This window comes from Tenrec ecaudatus, chromosome 18, assembly GCF_050624435.1.
Source record: "Tenrec ecaudatus isolate mTenEca1 chromosome 18, mTenEca1.hap1, whole genome shotgun sequence".
Classification (NCBI taxonomy): Eukaryota; Metazoa; Chordata; class Mammalia; order Afrosoricida; family Tenrecidae; genus Tenrec; species Tenrec ecaudatus.
The window spans coordinates 5,815,328-5,841,775 of NC_134547.1; the positions used below are offsets into that span (position 1 = coordinate 5,815,328).

General features: G+C 44.1%; 1 protein-coding gene across 3 annotated transcripts; it reads right to left on the reverse strand.

The window, feature by feature from the left end:
* Positions 1-3,035: 3,035 nt before the first annotated feature.
* LOC142432365 (uncharacterized) lies at positions 3,036-26,271 on the reverse strand. Of its 3 annotated transcripts, XM_075537514.1 has the most exons (7): positions 25,887-26,270; positions 25,770-25,802; positions 24,789-25,072; positions 19,902-20,056; positions 11,578-11,704; positions 10,401-10,493; positions 3,036-7,720 (listed from the first exon to the last, which is right to left on the reverse strand). In XM_075537514.1, the coding sequence occupies exons 4-7, from the start codon at positions 19,914-19,916 to the stop codon at positions 6,003-6,005; spliced, it is 1,953 nt and encodes a 650-aa protein (XP_075393629.1). In that variant the 5' UTR covers positions 19,917-20,056; positions 24,789-25,072; positions 25,770-25,802; positions 25,887-26,270; the 3' UTR covers positions 3,036-6,002. The 3 variants fall into 3 exon arrangements, with proteins under 3 accessions (XP_075393629.1, XP_075393630.1, XP_075393632.1); XM_075537515.1 differs by lacking the exon at positions 25,770-25,802; XM_075537517.1 differs by lacking the exons at positions 24,789-25,072; positions 25,770-25,802 and having other exon boundaries at positions 25,887-26,271.
* Positions 26,272-26,448: the final 177 nt, after the last annotated feature.

The following is a 26,448-nucleotide window of genomic DNA, read 5'->3' on the forward strand; positions in this document are numbered from 1 at the left end:
CTTTGTGATTCACTGATGTTCAAGATGACTCTTCAGGGAGAAGCCTTTTCCACATGAACTGTGTATAAATGGCTTCTTCCCTGTATGAAGAACGACGTGGCTTTCTACTCCTGTAACGAGTTAGTGTCCACAAAGAGAGCTACCGTCTTGGAAACTTGCTGGGGGCAGTTCTACCATCCTATAGGGTTGCTATGAGTTGGCATCAACCCAGCGGCACTGAGCATGTCCCTGTATGAGCTTCGGGATGGACAATAAGACAAATTTTGATGCTGAAGCCTTTTTCACCTGCTTCGGTTTCACAGTGGTTCTTTCCCATCTGAATCTGTTGAAAAGCAATTGAATTTGCTCTTCAAGGTGAAATCTTTTCCGAATGCCCTCTAATGTGGGATTTTCCCTATTGTATGCGTTTCCTGATGTATGGTGAGATGGTTTCATGGCGAAGCCTTTTCCACGCTCACTGTACATAAAACGATTTCTCTCAAAGGTAAAACATTCCCCATATTCAGGGCATGACAGGAGTTCTCTCCATAGGCGTTCCTGATGGAACATCTGTTCAAAATTCACAATGGAACGTCTCTCTCACTGTGTCTGTAGGATTTCTTTCCAATATGAGTTAGCTGATGATCAAGAGAATTACTTTCCACTCCTTTTGACTGCTTTATATTCCATTGTAGTATCACACCAAAATCACTCACCAATGAATGTTTTGGTGTTTGGGATATAGTAAATGGAAATGCTATGCACATTGTTGGACAAAAATAAATGACTCAAAGAAATAAATGACCTCAGAGAAATGAACTTATAATCCTATGTATCTGTACCACCTCACAAGTATTTAGTAGACATATTTTCCAGTCCTATCCCTTCTCCAGCTCCTAGTCTCACTTTTGACCCTATGCTAGAATACAGACTTATTTACAATAAGAAATCAGAGACGTAGCGAACACAAAGTACAGTACCTGGCCCTATGCTAGAATACAGACTTACTTACACTAAGAAATCAGAGACGTAGAGAACACAGAGTACAGTACCTGGCCCTATGCTAGCCTCCTTGCCTGCCTTGTGCGCAACTCCTAGGCCATTATTTTTATCTGATTCCACCTGATAAAGTCCTGTGAACCCAGGTCAAAATATACCAGCTCCATTTTCAAAAGCCATCTTAATTCTAATCAGTTCTCACACCCTCCATTTCTGCTACTTTAGTACAGTAATTCATCAGAGATCCTGGAAGCACCTCTGTTTGTGTCTTTGACCTGGTCTCTCTAGCACAGGCCAGGTGATGCTTATAAACCACAAGTTGACTGTGAAATTCATCAGTCCTCAACTATCTAATGTTTGCATGATAGAATAAAATGTCCAGTATTAGGATCGTCTACAAGGACTTGTATTTCTAGTTCCTGTGTCTATGTCCTGCCACTCTCTGCCTCCCTCCCTCAGTACAAGCTACTATGGTTTTCTTGTTATTAGAATTCTGACAAATATTTTCCTGCCTCAGCACCTCTATACATGCCCCCACTCTCTGGGAATACGCATGTCTCCTATATATTCCCATATCTTGCTTCCTCTCATAATTCAGAAACTCCCTAGACCAGGGTATGGTCATTCAGGAAACTCTTGGTATAAATGTAGTGGATCAAAAAAAAAATAAATGTAGTGGGTCTTAAACCTATAGACTCTCATTTTGCACACATGGGTAGTAACTGAAGAACATTCTTCTCTTTTTTAAAGCCATCTTCTTAAAGATAATCAAACCTATATTCTTTTCTTAGAAATACTGTAATATTATTATGTTGCTATTTCCCCTGTTTAGTTCTTGACTCAAATATCATCTCCCCAGGAAGGCCTCAGGAAAGTTTAACTTAGATACCTCCTCCATAATTATGTATACATTTACTCGGCTATGCTTCTTAACTAAATTGCTATCTGATGTGACATTATTTTACTACCTGTCTTACTGTATTGTAACTAGTTGGCCCCTGGAACTAAAATGTGTCTAACCATGTCTACAATTGTGCATGGCACAATTTAAAAACAAAACTCACTGCCACTGAGTTGATGCCAGCCCATGGTGACTCCAGAGGGAAGGGCAGAACTGCCCATGAGTTTCCAAGAATGTAACTGTTTGCAGGAGTAGAATGGGAGTGTTTCTCTCGTGGAATGGCTGGTTTTGAACTGCTGATCTTTCAGATCACAGCCAAACTGGTGAGCACTATATCAACAGGGGTCCTTAGGTGGTAACAAATCTTTGTTGGACTGAATCATCCAATAATCTAGGGCAGTGGTTCTCAACCTTCCTAATGTCATGGCCCTTGAATACAGTTCCTCCTGTTGTGGTGACCCCCCAACCATAAAATTATTTTCATTGCTACTTCATCAAGGTAATTTTGCTACTGTTATGACTCAGGCGACCCCGTGAAAGGGCCATTTGACCCACAAAGGGGTCGCGACCCACAGGTTGAGAACCGCTGACCTAGGGTTTGCAGTGGAAATTTGACCTGGCCACTGCATGGTCAATATCCATTTCTGTTTCATAAGCAGGGCTCATGGACTGTTATCTTTATTAGAGTAAAGCAGACTGTGATGCCATGAGAGCAGAGGAAAGGACAATAGCGCCTCTTACAGGAGAGTAAATAGAAATCACGAAGAGGAAAAGTACATGACCTACTTCAACAGGGCACAGAGATGTAGAGATCTGTGAAGTGAGGCCAACCCTCAAAGGGAGCAAAGATAAAGGAAGGCTCTTCTCTAAGAGACCAAAGAGATTTCAGCTCCTCCAATTTCCTGTGCTTCCTTCCAGTTAAGATTACATTTTTCATCCTTCTATTTATTCTATAGATCTTTGGAATCCTTACCCTTTTATGTTTTCAGTGCTGTGTATTCAGACAGATACCAAGTCTCTCTAATAGACAGAGATAAAACTTTTGGACAATTGCATCTCTTAGAATTATTTCAATAGCTTATCCTCTAAAATGACAAAAATATTTTGACTCTTTCGTGCATTCACAATCACCTTCCAAATCAATAATATACTTACGTTATTTATTTATTTTTTATATCATGGGGAATATGAGTTTCTATAATAAACCAGCACTGTCCAGTAAAATAATTGTTCTGCCATGATGACTGGATCTTACATCCGTATTGTCCAATTCATTAGTCATTAGCCACATGTCTTATGCAGCGTTCTCTAGAGAAGCAAAACCAGTGAAGCTTATATATGTATGCATATATATATAGAGAGAGACTTTCTCTCTTTCTCAAGGAAACGGCTCACGCGGTTGCAGAGGCTGGCAAGTTCCAAGTCCATGGGTGAGAAGTCAGGCTGGAGGCTTCTCCTGACTCACGTATCTGCAGGAGCTGATGACCCCAACACCGGCAGATCAGGCAGCGGGCTGCTGGCTGCTAAGGTGAATGAATCCAAGGTCAACAGGCTGCTGACTCACAGGCTGCAGAGACTAATGATTCCCAGGATTGGCAGGCAATATGGCAGACCACAGACTCAAGTTCAAAGAACTGGCAATCAGATGATGATGAGCCAAATGCAGGCTCCAGACTCTGAAAGTTTTGCCAGAATGTCCATGTGTATAGGAAGCACATAACATCCCCAGTGAAACTCCCTTTAGTCAATTGGCGACTTATAGCAGATCTCATCACGGAGGGGATTGCATTATAGGAGATCTCATCATGAGAGATGACGTTATAATCGCTGAACCAATGAGAATCATGGTTCAGACAAATTGATCAACAACCTTAAATCATCATACCACATATGGATACTGAGCTTTTAAAATGTGGCTGGCAATACTGAGGAACTATATTTGTTTTTTTTTTTACTTATTTTACATTTATTTAGGCAAGTGTGATTAGTGGCTGTTGAATTAGTGCCAAACTAGCTAGGGATTTTTAATCAACATAGGGAAGGTAAGACATGGTGTGATCGAATTAGTACTTATGTGGCCTTTTCTTTTGGTTCTTTGGGATAACAGCTGGCTTTTTATCCTAAACACTTGAGTTACCTTTGCCCTACTTAGTTTTCTAACCCAGAATGATTGTTACTTTTATGCAGGCTAATTGGTATTTCCTGGGTAACTGCAAACAACTTGAATTTGATCTGGCCTTGCAGCCTGCCCTGTGATTGGCATGCACCTTGCAGGGATTGATAGACTATGGCCTGAGGGGATTGGTCAGTTTGTGGCACTGGTGGGTCAGCGATGCCTTGCTATTGATAGAGTTGTAGATAGAAGGGATCTTCAAAAAGCGCATGCAATTTTAAGATAATGGAAAATGTCCATAAATGTTTGCAAGCCCCCTCATATAAGCAGCCAGCTACACAGAAGTTTGAGACAGAAGAAAGCAGAAGGAAGAAGCAAGTAGCAGTGAGAGAGGCTGTGGACTTCTTACAGAGCTGGAACATGGATCAAGGGTTATAACCATAAAGACTCTGTGAAGCCCAGCAGCAGAGTCAATGTCAAAAGATGGCGTGGCAGAGAGGAGGCATGTCCTCAGGGGATATGCACAGTGAAGAGCCTGCTTGCTTGCACAGCCAATAGGATCGGCCCTACTGTAAAATAAGAGATGTGCTCTCCACACCACCATCCACACTGCCTACGTGCTTCCTGTTTTTAAATTGTAGCCTGCTGCACCTGATCACGAGTTGACCCTATTACTTCCGTAGTGAGCCCTAGAACCGAGTATGGTCTGTGGGTTCTGTGTGTCCGTTGCAATGAATGATCAAACTCAACAGAGAAGTGCAAAGTGCCAGGGGAGAAAAAGGGGTATCAGAATTGAAAGAATGGAAGTATTTTTGAAACACCACTCCCCTATACCCAATAGGAATAAGCCTGGGGTTTGGTTATTTTCAATCTCTTCTCCCCCTTGTGTAGATGAAGTCTGATATCACCATGCCATTTTTATAGGAAATAACATGGTACAACTCGGAATCAGGAAACACAGGAAGTCTGGGAGGCTCCCTGAGAGAGTACATCCCTCCCATCTTCAGTGCAGGAAAGCTCTTTCAGCTTCTATGCAAGCAAGCCAGCCCTTCTCTTCAGGAATCCCTCTTTTCATCCTCCACATGACAGGCATGCTCTTGGCCTTACATATCCCCTTCTCAACCATCCTGGCTTCCTCTTGAATCTCTCACACAGGTTCCTCTTTACCCTATCAGTACAGGCTTCCTGGTGTTGGTGCATACCCCTCCTCAGTTGTGTGGACCATTCTGCCTTTGGCTTCCCTTCTGTCAGCATTTGTTGCTGAGCCAGCCCATGGTCAATATAGCACCATTTTAACTGCTCGCTGCACTCCTAGCATCAGATTTCTGTCATCTCCATGGAGTCCGCTACAGGGCCACTTCTAGATTTCTTGTTCAGTGGTAAATCGACCCATGTGCTGACTCTTTTAAGTGGCTCTTTGCTTCCTCTTGGATTCTTCTCTCCATTCTGCTCTTTTCTTTCAAACTTTGTGAGTTTGGCGGCACTTATAAGCAAACTCTTCACCAGTTTCAAGGCATGAATCTCCCCCTTTGTGTAGACCAGGGCAATGAACTAATCAGTCCCATCTTAGTAGGCCACAATGACTTCATCCCCATAGGAGGCTTATCAGTCTTTCATTTGCATAGTTTATTGACCAGTCCCTCCAAGTGCACACCATTCTAAGGCAGAGTATAACCCAGGGTAGACAAAAAGTATCAAAACAGCAAGGTGTTTCCAGCTTGTCCTGGAAATGTCCATCGATTTAGAGAAAGGTAAAAAGAACTCTCTGAGTCAGAAAAAAAAGCAAAGGTTAAACTCCTCAGGGCTTACAGAGAAAATCAAACTGTATTCTTCAAAGAACTCAGGCAAAAGGCCACATAAAGGAATTCATTTCACCAGTCTTGCTTAAAGCAAAGGAAATGGAAATTAGCCACACTTGGTGCATACAAAGGAAGTTTGTCCTGTGTGAAATCTCCGATGTTGTATGAGGCACGTTTTCTTCCTTAAGGCTTTACAGCAGTCTGTGTAGTGTTAGGACTTCTCTATATTATGAGTTCGCTGGTGTACGAGGAGGTTTCTCTTCGAGGAAAAGCCTTTTTCACATGTAGTGCAAACAAAGGGCTTCTCTCCTGTATGAGTTCGGTGATGTACTGTTAGCCGGCTTTTCACGGTGAAGCCTTTCCCACATTCCTTGCACTCATAGGGTTTCTCTCCAGTATGGATTTGTTGGTGGTCAATGAGTTTGTTCTTTGTGGTAAAGCCTTTTCTACATTCACTGCATACATAGGGTTTTTCTACTGAGTGAGTTTGCTGATGAATGATGACATAGCGTTTCATGGTGAAGCCCTTTCCACATTCATTGCACATAAAAGGTTTCTCTCCAGTGTGAGTTCGCTGGTGCACAATGAGATTGCTCTTGTAAGCAAAACCTTTTCCACACTGAGCGCATATGTAGGGCTTTTCTCCAGTATGCGTTCGCTGATGTAACATTAGTCCACTATTCACAACAAAACCTTTCCCACATAAATTGCATTTATAGGGTTTCTCGCCAGTGTGTGTTCGCTTATGTACAATGAGACGGCTCTTCAAAGGGAAACCTTTCCCACAGTCACCACACACATAGGGTTTCTCTCCAGTATGAGTTCGCTGATGTATGATGAGCATGCTCTTCACAGTGAAGCCCTTTCCACAATCACTACATAGATAAGATTTCTCTACTCCATGATTTCGACGGTGTATGATGAGGTTACTCTTCCTGGGAAAAGCTTTCCCACAGTCATTGCATACATAGGGTTTCTCTCCAGTATGAGTTCGCAGGTGTTCATTCAGACGGGTCTTCATGGTGAAGCCTTTTCCACAATCGTTGCAGACGTAGGGTTTCTCTCCTGTGTGGTTTCGCTGGTGTATGATGACATAGTGCTTTGTGGTGAAGCCTTTCCCACAATCACTGCATATGTAGGGTTTCTCTCCAGTATGAGTTCGCTGATGTATGATAAGCATGCTCTTCCCAGTGAAACCTTTTCCACAATCACTACATATGTAGCATTTCTCTCCTGTATGAGTGCGCTGATGTATGATGAGATTACGTTTCCCAGGGAAACCTTTTCCACACATGTTGCACACAAAGGGTTTCTCCCCAGTGTGAGTTCGCTGATGTTCAATCAGACGACTCCTTATGGTAAAGATTTTCCCACAGTCATTGCAGATATGGGATTTCTCTAATTTATGAATTCGCTGATGTTCAGTGAGCCTGGACTTTCTGGAGAAGGCTTTCCCACATGTACTGCATCCATAAGGTCTCTCTCCTGTATGAACTCTCTGATGATCGATGAGCTGAGACTTCTTCAGGAAGGCTCTCCCACATTCACTGCATATATGGGTTTTCTCTACATTGTTAACTGTCTGACGCTGAATTACTTGGAACTTAGTGCTGGTAGGATTTGTACTTATAGGGAACTTAACTGCAGAATGAAATTGTTCACGATTACCATGCGGGAAAAATTTCCCATATCCATTAAATTTAGTGGAGTTCCTAATTTCATAACTTTTGTTCTGATTAGCTAAACTTAAATTTGATTTCAGAGTTTTTATATATAACTCAAACATATCATGATTTTGCCTAAGAGGAAAATGAATTTTGCTATGATGCTCAACATTTCCAAGCACATGTTCATGGTATTGTTCCAAACTCTTCAGCATTCCTTGATTTCCCAAGTGGCTTTGCAGATGGCCATCAATCTTGCAGATATCTAGGAAAAGAAGAGAATAATGAATACCTTCATGATCATGTCAGAAATAAAAATTTCCTGTGACATAGTGGCTCTTTAGTGAAAACGATATAATACAGTGCAAAGTAAAATACATGCTAATATGCTGCATGAATGAACACGGGAGCAAAGAATAAGGGGTTTTTAATGAAAGCATCTAAATCCGAGTTTGGAGGAACACCACCCTATCGAACAGGGGTCCTCAAACTAGGACATTTATCTGGCCCGCCGGGTGTTTTTGCCCCATTTGTTTTTTTACTTCAAAATAAAGATTATGTGCAGTGTGCACAGGAATTTGTTCATTGTTTTTTTCTAAAACTATACTCTGGCCCTCCAATGGGTCTGAGGGACAGTGACCTGGCCCCCTGTTTAAAAAATTTGAGGACCCCTGTTATAGAATTTGGAAAAATACCAGATCACAGAGATGCAGGAGACAAATGATCCAAAATGACGAGGGCTGCATTTGTTTATTCCACACATAACTAATGAATGGCTCTCATGTATCAGGCACTATTCTGGTGTGAGGGATATACAGAAATCTTCCTTATTACCTTTGAACTTCAACTTGATTTAGAGAAAACCAAGATACAAACTGGGAATTAAGGATTGGTAAATGTAGTTTAAAAGATCAAAAAATTGTTTGAGGTGGGAAAAGCAGGATAACAGAAGTCAAAAGAAGTACAAAATTAAATCACAGGTTCAATAGGAGTGTGTGTATAATGATCTTATGCCAGAGAGTATACCCTGTAGAGAATGACGAAAGCTGAACATGAGCTGAGGTGCTGAAAGAATGAAGTGGGAGCATGGAGGAGAGAGGTTTTTATTGAAAGTGAGGACGCAGTGATTACTTTGCCAACTATAGGCCTTGAACAACCGGGTAGGTGGAAGTTTCTTATAATAAGAGGAGAAGTTCTGTATGTGTAGAAAATAAAATATACATTGGGAATTCCAAGATTTTGAGATGGTTAGGAGGTAGGCAGATAACAAGGATCTTATTGGCTGTGTCAGTCTTGACAAAGGTTTGAAAATAGCACAAGAAGATGATCTCAGAGTTTTTATGTATAACTCAAACATATCATGATTTTGCCTAAAAGGAAAATGAATTTTGCTATGCTCAACATTTCCATGCACATGCTCGTGGTATTGTTCCATACTCTTCAGCATTCCTGGATTTTCCAAGAATGAAAAACAAGGTATCAAGCTGTTTCAGCTACCATAAAGGATAAAGTACTCCGAGGATCAGGTTTCAATGTTATGATGGGCACAAAGTGGAATGGGATTTCAGAGAAGGAAGAATCTAATATCTTGTAGAGTTGTAAAAACCGTTTTACTAGGAAGAGACAAATATGTATCCTGTCTGAATGGAGCAAACACACCAGATGCATGCTGTGCCTCAGTTCTTCTCTTACTTGATCAGTTAGTAACTGTACACAATGTGGATGACCTTTTCTTGAAAGGCCTTGGATTTCAAGCATAGCGTCAACCCTTGAATGCTCCTATCTCACCATTTGCTCACTTAATCACACACTTTATCACACACTTATCTGTGTCTTAAAGGCATCCTTATGGTGCCATGGTCAAGCACCAAGTTGGTAACTGAAATGTTGGCAGTTCGGGCCACTTGGGGCACCTCAGAAGAAAGGCCTGGCTAACTGCTTCTGAACGATCCCACCCGAGAAAACCATATGGAGTCCTCCTCTGCTCACATGTGGGCATTAAGTGTCAGAATTGGCTTGGTACCAACTAACAAGTTTGTCTACAAAGACTTAGAAGTAAAGGAGTTCTGCTACTAGGAGAGGAGTACATAAAGGCTCTGTTTGAGTCTTCTGATACCCCTCACGTGGGAGACAGAACCAGGAAGAGAGTATATGCGGACAAACTTTCCACATTCATACGTTAAGGAGTCTGGGAGGCCAAGGCTGCTGTGGACGACACCTTCATGTCCGTGGGTTGGAGTTGCGCCCCACTCACATTCTCCTGAGTAAAAGTGATTCCCCACAATGACACCCCCCCATAATAGTGCCAAATCTAAGGTGCTGTTAGCAAATACATGGTCACTGATTGTATACCTGGAGGTCAACTGCTTGAAGGTTATCTGCCTGAAGGTTGTCAGCCATTTAAGGCAATCAGACCCTATAATGTCTGTCCCACCCTGAGTAGAGCCTGTTCCCTTCTGAGAAGGATGATGGATTGTTCCCCTGAAGGAGAGTTCAAAGACACCTAAGGTCAAACCAACTCAAACAATCAAGGTCAGGCTGCCATCTTGACTCTAGAGCTCGCCCATCTTGCCTTCCTGTCACATGTGTGTCCCTAGTGCCTCCCCTTCCTATTGCATGTACACCCCTTTCTCATCCCCCTCCTGTTACGTGTATGCATATTGTACAACCCCTTCATGTTGTGCATGTGGTTTCCTGTAATTAGGGGGCTTGCATGCCCTTAGAGTATATTCTCTCTCTCTCTCTTAGCGTGAACCTGGCTCATGAAGTCATGACTGTGAAGGTGAGCATTTGCACGCTTTATCTTGTCTGATTTCTCTTTACACCTCAATTACACAACCGCCCCTTGGACCTATTCGTTTGTGGGGAAGCTGGTCCCCCGCACCCTCACGCTATAATACCTCTTTTGAATGACCTTGTCGCCCACCCTGCTTGTTCTCACTCACCTGGGTAGATCCGCTTGTGGGTTCCACCTCTTGCTGTCCACAGCACTCCCTGCTCCGCCATCGAGGGTGCATCTGGATTGTCGGCTTGATACCCTATTCATAGGAAATGAACACCATGGAGACACACTGATTTGGAGCAGAGTGGGAAGCCAAGAAACTGGAGGAAAATGTAAACAGCTCAATTCTCTGTGCTTGTAACTATGGGTTTGGAAGGCTGACTCTGGCGGGGGAAGGCTCTCACAGTTCTGAGTTAGAGAAATCAAACCTAATGCGCATTCTCCAGACAAAAAGAGGTCTCCCCACAACCTCCTTCCTTTGAGTTGCTGTGAAGCTGTCATTTCAGGGCCCCTGGCTCTTCACTGCTGGCTGAAAACGCCTGTCTCTGAAGGTAGACAGAGCCCTTTTAGCTCTTATCTTGCTAGAGTCAGCTTTGCCTCCGTGTCTCAGCTGCTGGGTAGTTCATAATGAAGTATCACCCTTTTCTTGTAAGTTAAGAGGAAGCCAGATGCGTATAATTCTCCAGGAACAAATTTCACACAGAGCCTCTGTAAAATGTGACTTCCTACAGACAGAGCTTCTCACACATACTGTTGACAATATGCTTCTCTCTGTCTGTCATCCGCTGCCTGCTGTTTACTCTCAAGAGCGATGGTCCCCATTTGTTCACTTGCCTGCCAGACACTTCCTTTGAGATGCTCTCCCCAAAGAGGTCCAGACAGCTCAGATTCACATGTTGCCCAATCTCTTGCGTATGTGCCTGAAGGAGGTCTGCATACCTTGCTACTATATAAACTGCTTACTGCACTGGCCCTCGCTCTCTGATTCCAACATCAAGAATGAGGAGTCCGTTTACCCTATCTTTGCTGTCGTCTTTCCTTCCACAATCACACAAGCTGCTCCTAAGGGCCCATTGGGTTGTGGGGCTGGATCCCGCAGGGTAGGGTGTGTCAAGGTGAGAAAAATCGACATTTGGGGACTGGGCAGCTTTTCTTTCAGGAAAGGGCACATTCTATGTTCTCATAGAGAAAAAAAATGGATCTGCAACTCTATCACGATAGAGCACTGCTATGACTTCCAAGTATAAGCAACAGAGAAAGGAAATGCCACTGAATGGCCTTCTGCATAGAATGGAGTTGTTTGTTTTTTGGGGGTGGGAGGAGCGGGGTGTTGTCCTCACCAATGGACACCAGGTTGCTGTAGTTCTCCAGCATCACATCCAGGTACAGGTCCTTCTGAACCGGGTCCAGGAGCTGCCACTCCTCCCAGGTGAACTTTATGGCTACATCATCAAACGTCAGTGATTCCTGTCATAAACAACAACAACACCCCACTGCCATTGATTAGATTCTGACTCATAGCAACCCTGCAGGAGCAGAGTAGAAATGTTTCATAGGGATACCTGGCTTGTAAATCTTTACACATGCATGTCCCGTGGCGTGGCTGGTGGCTTCAAACAGCTGGCTTTACAATTGCCAGCCAGGTGCTTAAACCACTGTGCCACCATGGCTCCCCCCAAACCAAACCTATTGCCATGAATTCTGTTCTGATTCCTGGCAACCCTATAGAAAGTCTCTCCTGTAAAGCAGCTGGTGGGTCCAAACCATCAATCTTTAGATTAGCAGCCAAGCACTCTCACCAGTGGCTTTCTCCCTGTAATAACCCAATCAGACTTAATAGGATGGTTTCTCTTTTATTTGCAAACAGGTGTGGTGTGTTACATTGCTTTTATATGGCCTTTCTCACCATGGCCTTGCAACTCTTGTGTATTGATGGGGTGGGAGTATGCAAATAAGGTGCATGGGACCCATACCCATGTGAGAGTGTGACCATGCAAATATGGTGCATGGAACCCTCAAATCGGGATTGGCCAGTTTTGCCATCCTGGTAGGCTTCGAGAGCTGGTCCCAGAGGAGAGGGCGTTCCTCATAACCAACAAACAAGAGCCAGGAGTGGAGCGTGCTCTTTTGAGCTAGCGTTCCTGTGCTGAAAACCCCCAAGGCCTTAGGTTTCCCAACTTGGCTGATCATTGAAATCAACTGGGGATCTGATGAAATTACTGGTCCCTGGGATCATTTTGTAACCTGATGAATATGAAATTCTGAAGGGAGGAGCCCAGAGAATCAACACTTTCACCAGATCCCCAGAAGATTCCAACCAATAATCAGCCAAGTTTGAGAACCTAGCCCTAGAGCCAGAAGTCAGAGAGATATGTAAGAGCTGAGGTGACGTGAGATGGTGAGATTCGTGGCAGAGCATCCTCGTAGCAGAACCAACAGACCTGCCCACAGAGTGAGGCAGCTACAGCCAGTGTGCCAACCCACGGAGCAAGAGTGGGGAGCAGAAGGCTTGCTGGCAGAGTGGGCTGCCTCTGAGCACTCATCAGTGAAGCTCAACAGCTCTGTTAACCCTTTACCCAAAGACAAGCAGGGGATTGGCCAGAGAGAGATCTGCCTGCAAGCAAATGCAAGAAGGAGTTACATCCTGAGTTGTACTTGATCCTGAACTGTAACATGCTATTTCCTCAATAAGCCACATATTCATTGAGTGTTGCCTCCGAGTTCTGTGTGGCCATTGTTACGAGTTACCAAGCCCCTCAGAGAAGAAGGAGAGAGCCGTGGGAGGGGTGGCTAGTGTCAAAATTAGAGGAAGGAGGAGTCATGTCTGACCTCTACCTCACAAGAATCGGCCTGTGCGGATGCTGATGATCGTCTGACCTGGTGACGTCAAATGAAGTCAGACGTGGCCGTGCTGCTGCGTGTCACAAGAAAGAATACAAAGTAGGTTGTCCTGCTCTTATTAACCATCTACTGCATCAATAAACCTTTTGAATTTTAAAATACATGCTTATAGGATCCATTTCAAAGTATAGTATCTTGGAATTGTGGAATGGTCCATTTACTCGATAAGTTTAAGTTTTCATAAAATGCAGCCATTAAATCATTGTTTTAACATAAAAACATCGGTTTTGGGTATATCTTTTCATTACTGTCTTGTCAACATCTATGAAAACCGTATGGAGAAGTTGTTCTCTACAACACAGGGGTTTCCTCAGATTTGGAATTGACTCAACAGCAACTAACAATGATTGTGGGAAATTAGCAATGAAGGAAATAAGCCTGGGACTTATTCCCTGACTGGGACGGAGGGAATCTGGAAGACCGCCACTCTGGTAGCTGGAGAGACAGTCCGAGTACATGTTCCTGCGGTTGTCTATCATTCTCACAGTTCCTCCCCTAAAGCCGTGCTGCCTTAAAGTGAGAGCATGGTTGATTCATTCTCCCTACAGAAGCAGGCATTCCTATTGGCTCTATTCCTTCCCGCAAATGACGCATTATGTTGGGCGCCATTTGTGGGGCAAAAGGGCCCCCAACACATCATTACGGCCTGGCTGGCTCTCTCCGGCAGTCTCCGCCCCACCTCACCTCGACCCATGATATGCGCGGACCTGACTGGTAAGATCATGGCCATACGGGAGGTGAGCATGCTACCATGAATTGTGTCTGACTCCATTATTCCAATCTCTCTTCTATCTCTCATGTTCTCCATGACTTTACTGTACTCTTTACTTATTATCGCTGTACAATTGTGCCTACCAGACCCATGATGATTTGTTGGGGGCCCTTTCCTCCACAAATAATAAACTATACGCTGCTGGTAGCTAGTTCGCTACACAACATAGATTGCTACATTCACTGTAAGTAGTCCTAGCCAAGAGCAGATGCTACAATCTCAGGACACTACACAAAGGTTTAATTACTGAAAATACCATGATTTGAGTCCGGCTCACCTTAGTTCCCAAAGTAACACCCTTGCTTTTGTTTTTTTTTAATCATTTTATTGGGGGCTTATACAACTTTTATTACAATTCATTCATACATCCATGTGTCATGCACCTTTGTACATTCGTTGCCCTCATCATTCTTAAAACATTTGCTCTCCACTTAAGCCCCTGGCATCAGCTCCTCATTTCCCAACCTCCCTCCCCACCACTCCCATCCCTCATGAACCCTTGATAATTTATAAATTATTATTTTGTCATGTCTTACACTGTCCGGCATCTCCCTCCACCCACCTTTCTATTGTCCATCCCCCAGGGAGGAGGTTATATGTAGATCCTTGTAATCGGGTCCCCCATTCCACCCCACCCTCCCTCCCTCCCAGTATCGCCACTCTCGCCACTGGTCCTGAAGGGATCATCTTTCCTGGATTCCCCGTGTTTCCAGTTCCTATCTGTATCAGTGTACATCCTCTGGTCTAGCCAGATTTGTAAGGCAGAATTGGGATCATGATAGTGGGGGAGGAGGAAGCATTTAGGACCTAGAGGAAAGTTGCTTATTTCATCACTGCCCCTGACTGGCTCGTCTTGCTCTGGGAATTCCTAAAGCAGACCCCATGGACCATCAACAAAGTCTCCTCCTCTAAGCCGCTTGAGGGAGCCCCTACATGCTTTACAGTAATGGCATAGCAGACTACTGGGGCTCCCCTCTCAATCCTTTCAAACTTGTTAGACCTGGGCTCAGAGGACAGAAAGATACAGCGTCTCGGGTCTTAAAGGCTTGGGGGTAAACAAGTGGCCATCTAGTTCAGAAGCAACAAAGCCCACGTGGAAGAAGCACGCCAGCCTGTGTGATCACGAGGTGTCAAAGGGATCAGGTACCGGGCATCAAAGAACAAAAAATCTTATCATCGTGAATGAGGGGGAGTACGGATTGGGGACACAAAGCTCATCTGTAGGCAACTGGACACCCCTTTACAGAAGAGTCTCAGGGAGGAGATGAGCAGTGTAGCAATGATGAAACATACAACTTTTCTCTAGTTCTTAAATGTTCCCCTTCCCCCCCCATTATCATAATCCCAATTCTTCCTTACAAATCCAGCTAGTCCAGAGAATGTACACTGGTACAGATAGGAACTGGAAACACAGGGAAACCAGGACGGATGATCCCTTCTAGATCAGTGGTGAGAGTGGTGATACCGGGAGGGATAGAAAGGAGGACCCGATCACAAGGATCTATATATAACTCCCTCCCTGGGGAATGGACAGCAGAAAAGTGGGTGAAGGGAGATGTTGGACAGTGCAAGCTATGACAAAATAATAATAATTTATAAATTATCAAGGGTTCGGGAGGGAGAGGGTGTTGGGGAGGGAAGGGGAAATGAGCTGATACTAAAGGCTCAAGTAGAAAGCAGATGTTTTGAGAATGATGACGTCAAGAAATATACAAATGTACTTGACACAATGGATGGATGTATGGATTGTGATAAGAGTTGTATGAGCTCCCAATAAAATGATTTTTTAAAGTACTATAAATTGAACATCATGCAAAAGAAAAAAAAAAGTTGGGCTTAAGACTGTAAATCTGGGATCCCCCGGGTTATAAAAAAAGGCGATCCAAAAAAAGGGGGAGATCCCCTACACCAACTACTTTAATTTTCATATGATCCTATTTGTGGGAAACTCGGAACTGGGAAGAGAGTGTATGCAGACAAACTCTCTGCGCTCAAGGAGCCTGGGAGACCAGGATTCCTGCAGAGGGAGGCTGTCATGCTCGTGGGTTGGAGATGCAGCCCAGTCACATTCTCCTAAGTAAAAGTCATTCCCCACAATGTTCCCCATAATAATGCCAATTTAAAGGGGGTGCTTGCAAGCACATGGTTGCTACTGTATATGATTGAAGGCTATCTGCCTGAAGGTTGTCTGCCATCAAAAGCAGACTGACCACTCCACCCTCAGTACAGCCCACTCCATTCTGATAAGGATCATAGATGGTGTCCCCGGAGAAGAGCTCAGGGACACTTCAGAGAAGGGCATCATCTTAACTCTAAAACCCGCCCACCTTGTTACGTATGCACCCCCCTGTCACATGTATGCATTTAGTACCTCCCCTTCCTATTGGATGTATGCCTCTAGCTCCACCCACTTGTTATGTGTATGGCTCTAGTGCAGTCCCTTCCTGTGTGTGCCATGTGGCATGCATGCCTGAGATTGTATAAGCTGTTGAGAGAATACATTCCTCCCTCACTCTGGTTCAGGTCACCATAGGAGAGGTGAGTACCTGCTTGCCTTGTCTGATGTCTCTTTGATTTACCCTTCAATTACACAACTGCCCCCTTGGGCCTGTTTGGTTGTGGATACTGGTCCCCCACACGTATTGGTAAAACAAATGGGGTATTTTGGAATGCTGTTATGGTTAAGCAAAAGTGCCCCCACATGGAATTAAAAATTAAAGACAAAAAAGATTTCAGGATTTTTAATTGTTAGGTAGCATAGTACAGGGACTGGGGCATCCATTACGCATGCTCAGAGGTTTGAGCTTCTGGCCAGGAAGGGATGGTACACCTACGTGGGCGCTACATCTGGATTGGCCCACCTAGGCCAGGTAAATTCGATTCAGCCAATGGGGTCAACCAGTCCTGTTGACCACGCCTCCTAATGGGACCCCTGAAAGACCAGGGATTTTGCTCTGGCACGCTCTTTCCTAGAGGCTGCTACACGATGCAGCACAGCCGGGCTGCGGTCTGGAGCGGCCAGGCCTCAATCCCGCAGCTGTAACGCAGACTCTGTCTGGCGTGAGTTCCATTTACTGCAAAACCTGAAACTGCTCCTATTCTCTATAAACCCACTTGGATCACAAACCAGGCTTCGGTGTGAATTCTTTCTCGCGTGGAGCCCAGGACTGAGGTATAACTCTCCCCCGAGAGATCTAACAGGCTAAGGTCACTGTCTTGAGCCATGGACAATGGCCCAAGGCATGGCCATTAATGTCCCCTGATTTCTATGAAAGGGGAAAAGAAGTCCCTCCCCTTCCTGTCAAGCTTATATGCCGAGTGTACATCCCTTCCTGTGATGCGTAGGCCTATTGTACTGCCCCTTCCTGTGACATGTGGTTACCTGTAATCACGCCCCTCCTAAGTAATTAGACGCCTTGGTTAGCAATAAACGTCTCTCCGCAGCTCTTTCCACGTGGACCACCAAGCAGGGCTGAGGTGAGCATGCTACCATGAAAGGTGTCTGACTCCATTATTTCAATCTCTCTTCTATCTCTCATGCGCTCTATGACTTTACTATACTATTTACTCATTATCGACATATAATTGCACCTACCAGCCCTGTGATGATTTGTTAGGGGCCCTTTCCCCCCACAGCCACATAGACTGTAGCCATGTCGCTTTTGTAGCCCTTTTAAATTTAAAACATAGAAAGGGGGAAATGTGGGAAACTAAAGATCTGGAAGAGAATGTGTGCGGCTCATAATTAAAGAGTCTGGAAGGCCAATGCTGGTGGAGGAGGTGAGCACCTAAACACTTTTGTTTGCCTTTTAATTTATTCCCTTCAATTACACACCTGTCCCTTAGGACCCATCCTGATGTGGGGTCCCACATATCCCCCTATAATAATGCTACTCTAAAAATATTTGTTACAAGCTCCTGGCTGATTCGTATGTGGCCTGAGATCCTTGTGTATAGGAGCGGACATGTCTCTATTGGCCTTCCTGCTCAAGAAGAGAAGACCAACACTTCACTACCTGGTCCCAACACCACTCTGAGGTTTCTCCCCCGGTAAGCTCAGGTCCCTCCAGGGTGAAGAAACTGCCCATCTGTGATGTACGTGACTGAGGAATGAGGTCTGCATGTCCTCAGACTATATGACTAAGTTCAGTGTTAGATACATTTACTCTCACTCCTAGCTTCACGGAAGAGGCGAGCACTCTAAATGTTTTTGTCTGTCTTTTTATGCTTTCCCTTCAATTGCACACGCCCTCCATAGGACCCTCTTAGTTGTAGGCTGGCCCCGCGCTGTGGGAGAATACAGTCATCCCTCTCTCCCTTGTCCCGGAGGTCGGGAAAGGCGAGCTCCCTGCACGCTCTGTCGCTCTATTTTCCCTCAATTGCACAGCTGCTCCTCAGGACCCTTTTGGTCGTTCATGAAGCCGGGCCTCCCACATGGGCAATGGAGACAGGGAAGACCTAGGGCAAATTCAGGGATAATCTATCCCTATGTAATTTCAAAGACTAAAATAGGAGAGAGAGCAGACTTGGGAAACCTGAAAATTCTTTTTTTTTAAATTTTAACCATTTTATTGGTGGCTCGTACAATTCTTATCACAATCCATGCACACATCCATTGTGTTAAGTACATTTGTACATTTGTTGCCATCATCATTCTCAAAACATTTGCCTTCTACTTGAGCCCTTAATATCTGCTGCTCATTTTCCCCCTCCTTCCCCACTGTCCCCTACCTCACAGACATGATTCTTGTAGATGTCCATACTATACCATTTTAGGTCAATGGGTTTGCTGTTATGGATCAGTATAGGTGATGATGTACACATGCGTGTATTAATATGTAATGTGTATTAATATGTAATTAATACGTAAATGCACAGATGCATACACGAGATCGGGACACCAAGCACACACTCCTGATCATATGATAAAGCAGGGTAAGGGCACAAAGCCAGAAGTCATGAAGAAGAAAGGTTCTTTCCTGGGTCACTCCTTGATTGTCAGGAGTTTTTTATTCTTTTACTTTTAAAATGTACCCACAAGTCACTTGTGTAATTACAAAAAGAATGGATGGAAATCAGATGTGAAAATGGGGAAAGCTTCTGCATTTCCTGAGATGAGGTGAGGCTATAAAGCAAGTACGATGGATCCTAACCAACCACACCCCTCCCTGGTCTCATTTCCTTCCTGCCTTCTTGTCAAATTGGTACTAAAACAGCAGTTCAGCTACCTGGTCATGAAGGACTGTTTGGAAGTTACAGAATCCTTCTTTTTTCCTCAGCCATTTGGATTTAATTGCTAACTCAACCCAGACAGTGACAAGACTGAGCCCTTGAGTGACCTTACATTGGCCTTCTGGAAAACAGTGTCCCTTGAATTTGCTATGTCTATTCTCACGAGGTCTCGGAGGTATCCTGTAATAAATAGTCACAGGATCGGAAAGCAAATGTTTTGAGAATGATGAGGACAATGAACGTACAGATGTGCTTTATACAATTGATGTATGTATGGATTGTGATAAGAGTTGTATGAGTCCCTAATAAAATGATTTTAAAAATTATTTTAAAAAATAATAAAAACAAGAGTCATAGGAAAGTTGCTTTGGCCTTTTTCAGGCTGTGGAGCAAAACACCATCATCGCCCCTAGGAAGAACCTGAGCTGGAAGTGCCATGAAAGACTGACACCCCCTGAAGAACCATCTGTCTTCTCGTCACATTCACTGCATAGATCTTAGAATGCATCATGATTCCGCATGGAGTTTTTATGGCAGGCAACCACTCATGTGATACAATGTTCAAGAGCTCAGCTGTGAGCAGAAAAGATGGTGGTCAGACCCACCAGAAACTCCATGGGAGAAGAGACCTCGTGATGTGCTCTCAAAGGAAACCGGTGGAATAGTTCCACTTGTGCTACAGGGTCATTATGAGTTGGAATCCACTCAACAGCACACGACAAATTCCTTAGGTAATAAAGGGAAGAAAAAAGCAATCACCTGGGCGTTGATCATTTTTGTCTGTTTTGAGAAATGGCTGCCAGCAGCTGGGATCCTCTTCTTTGTGTAGCTTCTATATCTGTATCTTCTGTGTAGATCGTTCCCCAGAAAGGATGATATTTAGCTTCTGGAGTACATATATACCACGTGGGTCTCTGAAAAAAGATTGGGGTACCACAGTGTATAAAACTAACTTCACTGGCACATACAAAACCCTAGGCCCAGTAGAAAACATGTAACACATGTAACATTGTCAATGACTGACAATATGCTGTATCACAACAAAAAAGTTCACAAGATTTCAAAAGAATGAAATCACAGAGAATGGGTTCTCTGGCCATATTGTAATGAATCCAGACAACAATAATAACTAGGAGATCCTTACATGTTTGCAAAATAAGCATTATATATCTGGAAGGCAATAATGAACTACAGAAATTAATGAAATAGGGAACAAAGACATGCGCAACGGAGGAATTAAAACCTCAATAGTTGATTTATCTTGGCAGGAGAGGAGGGAATAAATTAATAAAATTGGGAAACTGGTGGGAAGGCTGAATAAGAAAGAGATGGGGAAAAGATCAGATGGAGGGGGAAAAGACAACAGTGGGAATGTTACAAAGTTTCAACGTGGTAAGGGCATATTGTGAACAGTTGGGGCCCAGTAAATCTAAAAGCTTAAATGGCAGTTATAAAATTACTGAAAAACATAACCTTTTAAAACTTTCGACAATGCAAATACAGGCTCACTTGGTCACATCCGTGTATTCAACCAAGCATTTAAGGAAAAGACCTTACCACGAAATCTTTACATAAACTTTTCAAAAGACTACCAAAAACAACAGCCCAAAAAGTAAATTGTTTCATGAGGTCTGCACAACCTCATACCAAAATGTAGTCAATGACACTGAAGGAAAAGAAACCAATCTGTAGTATGATGGATCACTTTTATATGGTCTTTTCAGCCATAGTTTTCTAGCTCCCAGAAAAAGATTGAGTAGGACTATATAAATAAGGTGCTGTGGCCCACCATAGGAATTGGATAACTTGCTAATACAAATAAAGTATATAACACCCTTATGGAGGTAGGACCAGGCAAATAAGTTGAATGGAACCTTAACAAGCAAATTGGAACGAGTCATTCCAGGAGAATAAATGGGTGACTGGAGTACCACCAAGAAGATATGGGACAGAGGCATATCCTCTGGCCCAGTGCCCCTGCGCTTGGAACCTACTAGACCCAGAAAACATAAACAAACATACAAAAAATAACAGCAACTTTTAAGATGGCTATTTTCTCATGGATACATACATTTTAAAACACAGAAACACACAACACATAGAGTGAACACAAGATATCTTTTTTTTTGGTGGGGGGAAAGGAAAAGGAGAGATAATTTGAGTCCTATTAGCTTAATCCTCTCAAGCAAAAGTATTAGAAACAAAAAAGAAAATCCTGTTGGTCAGCCAACATGCTATGTTCATGTGAATAAAAGCTCTCCTGGAGGGTGGAGGGCAGGTGGGGTGGAAAGGGGGAACTGATCACAAGGATCTACACATAACTTCCTTCGTGGAGGAGGGACAACAGAAAAGTGGGTGAAGGGAGACATCAGACAGTGTAAGATATATGACAAAATAATTTATAGATCATCAAGGGTTCATGACGGAGTGGGGAGGGAAGGGGAAAAATGAGCTGATACTAAGGGCTCAAGTAAAAAGCAAATGTTTTGGAAATGATGAAGGAACAAATGTACAACTATAATTTACAATGGATGGATGTATGCTTTGTGATAAGAGTTGTATGAGCCCCCAATAAAATGATTTTTTTAAAAAGATCTCTTACTAAAGAGATGAAGACCAGCATGCAGCATATCAACATTGATTTTTTTTTCTTTTTATTTAGTTTTTATATTTTTTAGTTTTATTGACATAACACATAACATACAATACAAAACTTCAATCATGGGGGTGGGGCGGGGAAGGGAAAATGAGGAGCTGATACCAAGTAGAAAGAAAATGTTTTGAGAATGATGATGGCAACAAATGTGCTTAACACAATGGATGTATGGATTGTGATAAGAGTTGTAGGACATTATTTTTAAAACAACAACAAAAATAAATAAATTAATTAAATAAAGCAACAAAATAATAAAAAGCAGAAAATATTAAACACCAGGACAAATTTAAAATGGGCCAAAAGGGAGATTAAATGATAAAGGTGTTACATTTTAACTTATGTCTACTTCCCAATGCACTGTGCCTGATACAAGGCTATTCACATGACTGCTCTATGGTCAGAGGGAATTCACCAGAGGCTTTTTCCACGTAGGTCCCTGCAAATGGATTTCCGCTTTCTCTCACTATCATCCATAGTTTTTTGCAAACTGGGTTATGCAAAAAACAAAAAAAAAACAACAAACAAAAACAATACAGCATTGTGCTCCATCATGGGTCCACGCAGAACTGTTTTATAAAATAATCAAATAAGAATTATAATTATAAGTGGGGAAAATTATCAGTATTATGAGTACACTATATAAAGGTTAAGTGCACATCAAGGAAACATCCCAACCCAGTGCTGCCCAAAACCACAAGGCCAATATTAACTCATATGTCCGACACCAATCCACAAAGTCCTCCTCTATCTCACAAAACACATACTATGACATCGACTGCAGGAGGAAAGCCTAATCAGTGAATGTATAAGCATCTCAGCGCTGGCAGGGGTCTCCACACGGCTGCTCCAGCACCCAGGGCTACATCGGGGTAGGTCAATGCGGCTTCTCCTCAGGGATGTCTTGCAGGAAGTGAGCCTAGCAAGCTGAAGCAGGGAACTGGATAAGGCAGCTGCACCCAGGTCCAACCATCACAAAGCAAGAGACCCGAAAACTAGAAAGGTGAGGCTCACCGAGCCATTTTAACCCCACATGTGTTTATTGGCCAGTTTGGCGCAATAAACTTTATCTCAGTATGCCTTTTTAGTCAGGTTGGTGATTACAAAATTTAAAAATAAAAAATTGGTAGCTATATAAAGCAAGCATGAGCCACTCTTAGAGTCATTGTTATCCACCCAAACACACACAAAGTCCTTTTCTTGGGAATAATTGTTTATCTGTTGAGAAACCACATCGGTTACCTAAAATTCCACTTGCAGGGCTTTCTGCAAAGGAAATACTGGCAAAAGTGGGAAAATGGATAATGTAAAGCATCACATAGGTATATACCTTCAAGAAGATTTTAGAGGCCCTAGGTGGCACATGTGTTTAAGCGATGAACTATATTAGCCCAAAGTTTAGCAGTTCAAGCCCAACCAGTTTTGAAAGCCCTATGGTGCACACAGTTGTGTCAGCATAGAGTCAAGAGTCAGAGTAAAAAAAAACAACAAACAAAAGCAAAAAACAAAACAGTCAAACTCAACAGGAACTAAAAGCTACACAACAGTGGCATGAATGCATACATTCAACAGAACACTATGTAGCTATTAAAACTATCCATTTCCATTTAGTGATTAAAGTTACTGCATGTTCTGCAAAGCAAAAGTCTATTTTTCTTCTCCAAAAAGAGTATCTTTCTGTTACCCACCCTAACACACCCACAAAGAGATCCACAGCAAAATGTTAATGGTGATGACTGGTCCTTTTCACTTTCCTCAAATGATTTTCACACACCCAAACTACATCTTAAATCAGAAACCACCACAATATCCAAAATCCCATTTAAAATAAAATTGCTTCTGGGAAATCTTTAGTGTAAGTGCATGGCTTTACAAGCTTTCCTACAAGGATAAAATTTACAACTAATTAAAAAAAATGCAAACCCTAAAAAAAAAAGAAGCAAATCCTGGGGAGCAAGCAAGCAACCATTACACATTCTCATATGAAACCCCAAAGAAAAGATGCAAAGAAGTATGCAGCGAGATTTCAGGAAGCAATTAAAAACTGCATGGCAGAGAGAACGCTCATTCATTGCAGATATGCTGAGTCGTTGATTTCTCCAATTCTTTTCTCTTTTGTTTTTGGTAATCATTTTTATTGGTGGTTCTTGCAGTTCTTATAATATTCCAGACATCCATTGTATTAAGCATATTTGTACATCGGTTGCCATCATCATTTCCAAAATCTTTTCTACTTGAGCCCTTGCTATAAGCGCCTCTTCCAATTTTTTTTTTAAACTTTCGCTAGTTAGAGAGGACAGGGTAATGCAGGGCGTTAAATAGGGAGTTAGAGAATGAGCCACGGAGCAAGGAGTTGAACTTGAAGGCGATGAGAAGTTAAACCAAGTCTGTTCCAACAGCCAAGGTCAACCCACCCACAGGCAGGGGGCTCAGAGTCCCCAACGGTCCAGCGTCCCCAAACCTCCACACCAACCGCATTGGCCACCGCCCCATCAACCACCATCTGGACCAGACACACTGGCACAGCGACACCCCCCGCCCCCCAAAATGGCTCCTCGAGCGCTGCGCCCCAAATCAATAACACAACTCGAGCCAGAAGGCGCAGTCATCGCCGAACCCCACCCTCTGGGTCTCGATGCGCGAGCCCCCCCAAATCAGTGCCCCCCACCACACCCCGGCCACACGTCGTTCCTCGCTCCACACTTTTAGTCACTGGCCACTTGAGCTCCTTAACCACAACTAACTACCCCGATTACAGGCAGTCCGTACGGACGTCTGCGTGTCACACACACACACACACACACACACACACACACACACACACACCGCCCCTCCCCCCACACACACCCTGGTTTCACAAACCCACAGTATGTCCGCCCTCTTCACACACACACACACACACACACACACACACACACACACACACACACACACACACACACACCCCTCTCAGTGTCCTGAGTCCGCCGTGATCACGCACGCGCGGAACTTACTTCCGCGAACTTGTTCCACTCCGAGTCCCCTCGCCCTGCCGCCTCTCCCGAGAAGGTCGTCGGACCAGGCTCCGCGGCGTTTCCACGGAGCACGCAGAATCAGGTTTACGACTTTCCCTCACCAGCGAATATGGCCGCGCCCGCGTCGCCGGGGCACGCTGGGGGCGGCCATCTTTGAAGGTATGACGTACAGATGGTCACGTGGACGCTGTGCACCAATGAGCAGAGCTTCTCGCGGCGTGGGGCGGCCCTTACCACCGTGCCGTTTTCCGGCCTGTCAGCCCCTGAGGAAAATTGTCAAGTGGTTTTTTTTTGTTGTTGTTGTTCTTTTATTTTTGTTGTTTTATTTTCCAGAGGCTCGCGCTCCCCCAAGGCTGGGGGTAAATTCCCGCGAGCGGACTGGGCACGGGAATAAAAAATGATCACCTCATCGTTGCCGGTTAGAACCCCCGCACGCACACCAAAAAATAACCTTGGCGGTAAGAACTGGCAACGCTTCGCTCTATTGTGTGCACCGCACGATGAGTCAGCGTCGTCTTCCCTGGCAACGAACAACAACTTTCTGCCCCTTGGCCCGAGCCGCCAGAGGGGAGGAAGGGAAATGGTCGCTGAGCCCCTCAAATCGCCGTGCCGCTAGCGGGAAGTATCCAGAAGCCGTAACGAAAATTTAAGCAGCCGAGACCCCCCACCCCCACCCCCGCCTCCACAAAAAATGCGGCCGCGGCGGCGATGTGGCATTTTTCTCGGGAGCACAATAGGCACGGCCATCTCGGAGGAAGTCCAGCGTCCGCACAGCGGGAAGCTGCGCGGACCCGGGGGTGGAAGCGCCTTTGGGGAAACCCCTCCGGGTTTGGGAGAACCGAGCTGGGCTGGACAATAAGCGATCCCGACGGGAACAGAAACAATGGGCGTCGCGAGCCCCGCCAGCCTCATCCCGACCACTCCCCGGCCCCCGAGCCCCCCAAAGTACAAAGGACGTACCCTCTTAGGCCGCCGCGGCTCCGTGCGCTGTCCCTGTAAATGAGTTTGCATTTTATGAATGAAATCTGACAGCACGTACTCCTTTATTCTATTTTTAAACTGACTTCTTTCACATACCTACTGGCGTGAAGTCGATTCCGATCTCTAATGATCTCTGGGCTGAAAATGAACTGTCCTATGGGGTGTCCGAAGCTTTGGGGTTTTTACCGGAACCGACAGCCTCGCTTTTCCTTCCAGCGCCGAAATACTTGGGCTAAAACCCTACGTCTTTCGGTTCGCAGCCCAGTTGCTTCCTCCCACTTGCGCCGCCCGGATTCTGTTCTTTCACTCAGCAAGTTGTTGTTAGGTGCCAAGAGTCCATTCCTACTCGGCTACACTGTGACGCAGGAGAACTGCCCCATCGTGGGTTGTTTTTTTTGTCTTTATAAAAGCAGATTGCCGGTAGATTACACATATTCTAATTCAGCAGGGCACAGAATAAGATGATAAACCTGGGAGCGAATACATAGACAAGTTCCTCTCCAAACCACAGAAGGGATTTTACCTCCTCCGCCCTCCTACACTTTCCTACACCTTAGACTAGATTGAGGTTCTCATCCTTCATTTTATTCTTATTTGTATGACTGTTTTCTCTTTTCTGCTTTCACCCTTTTAGTTTCAGACTGATAGTGAGGCGCTC

What these genes read in the sequence shown, in the direction of transcription:
- LOC142432365 (XM_075537517.1), bottom strand. An exon ending in CAGCAACCTGGTGTCCATTG is followed by an intron (nt 10,494 to 11,577) that starts GTGAGGACAACA and finishes TCCTATGAATAG; the next exon opens with GGTATCAAGCCGACAATCCA. An exon ending in CCACAAGCGGATCTACCCAG is followed by an intron (nt 7,721 to 10,400) that starts GTGAGTGAGAAC and finishes TTCTTTTCCTAG; the next exon opens with ATATCTGCAAGATTGATGGC.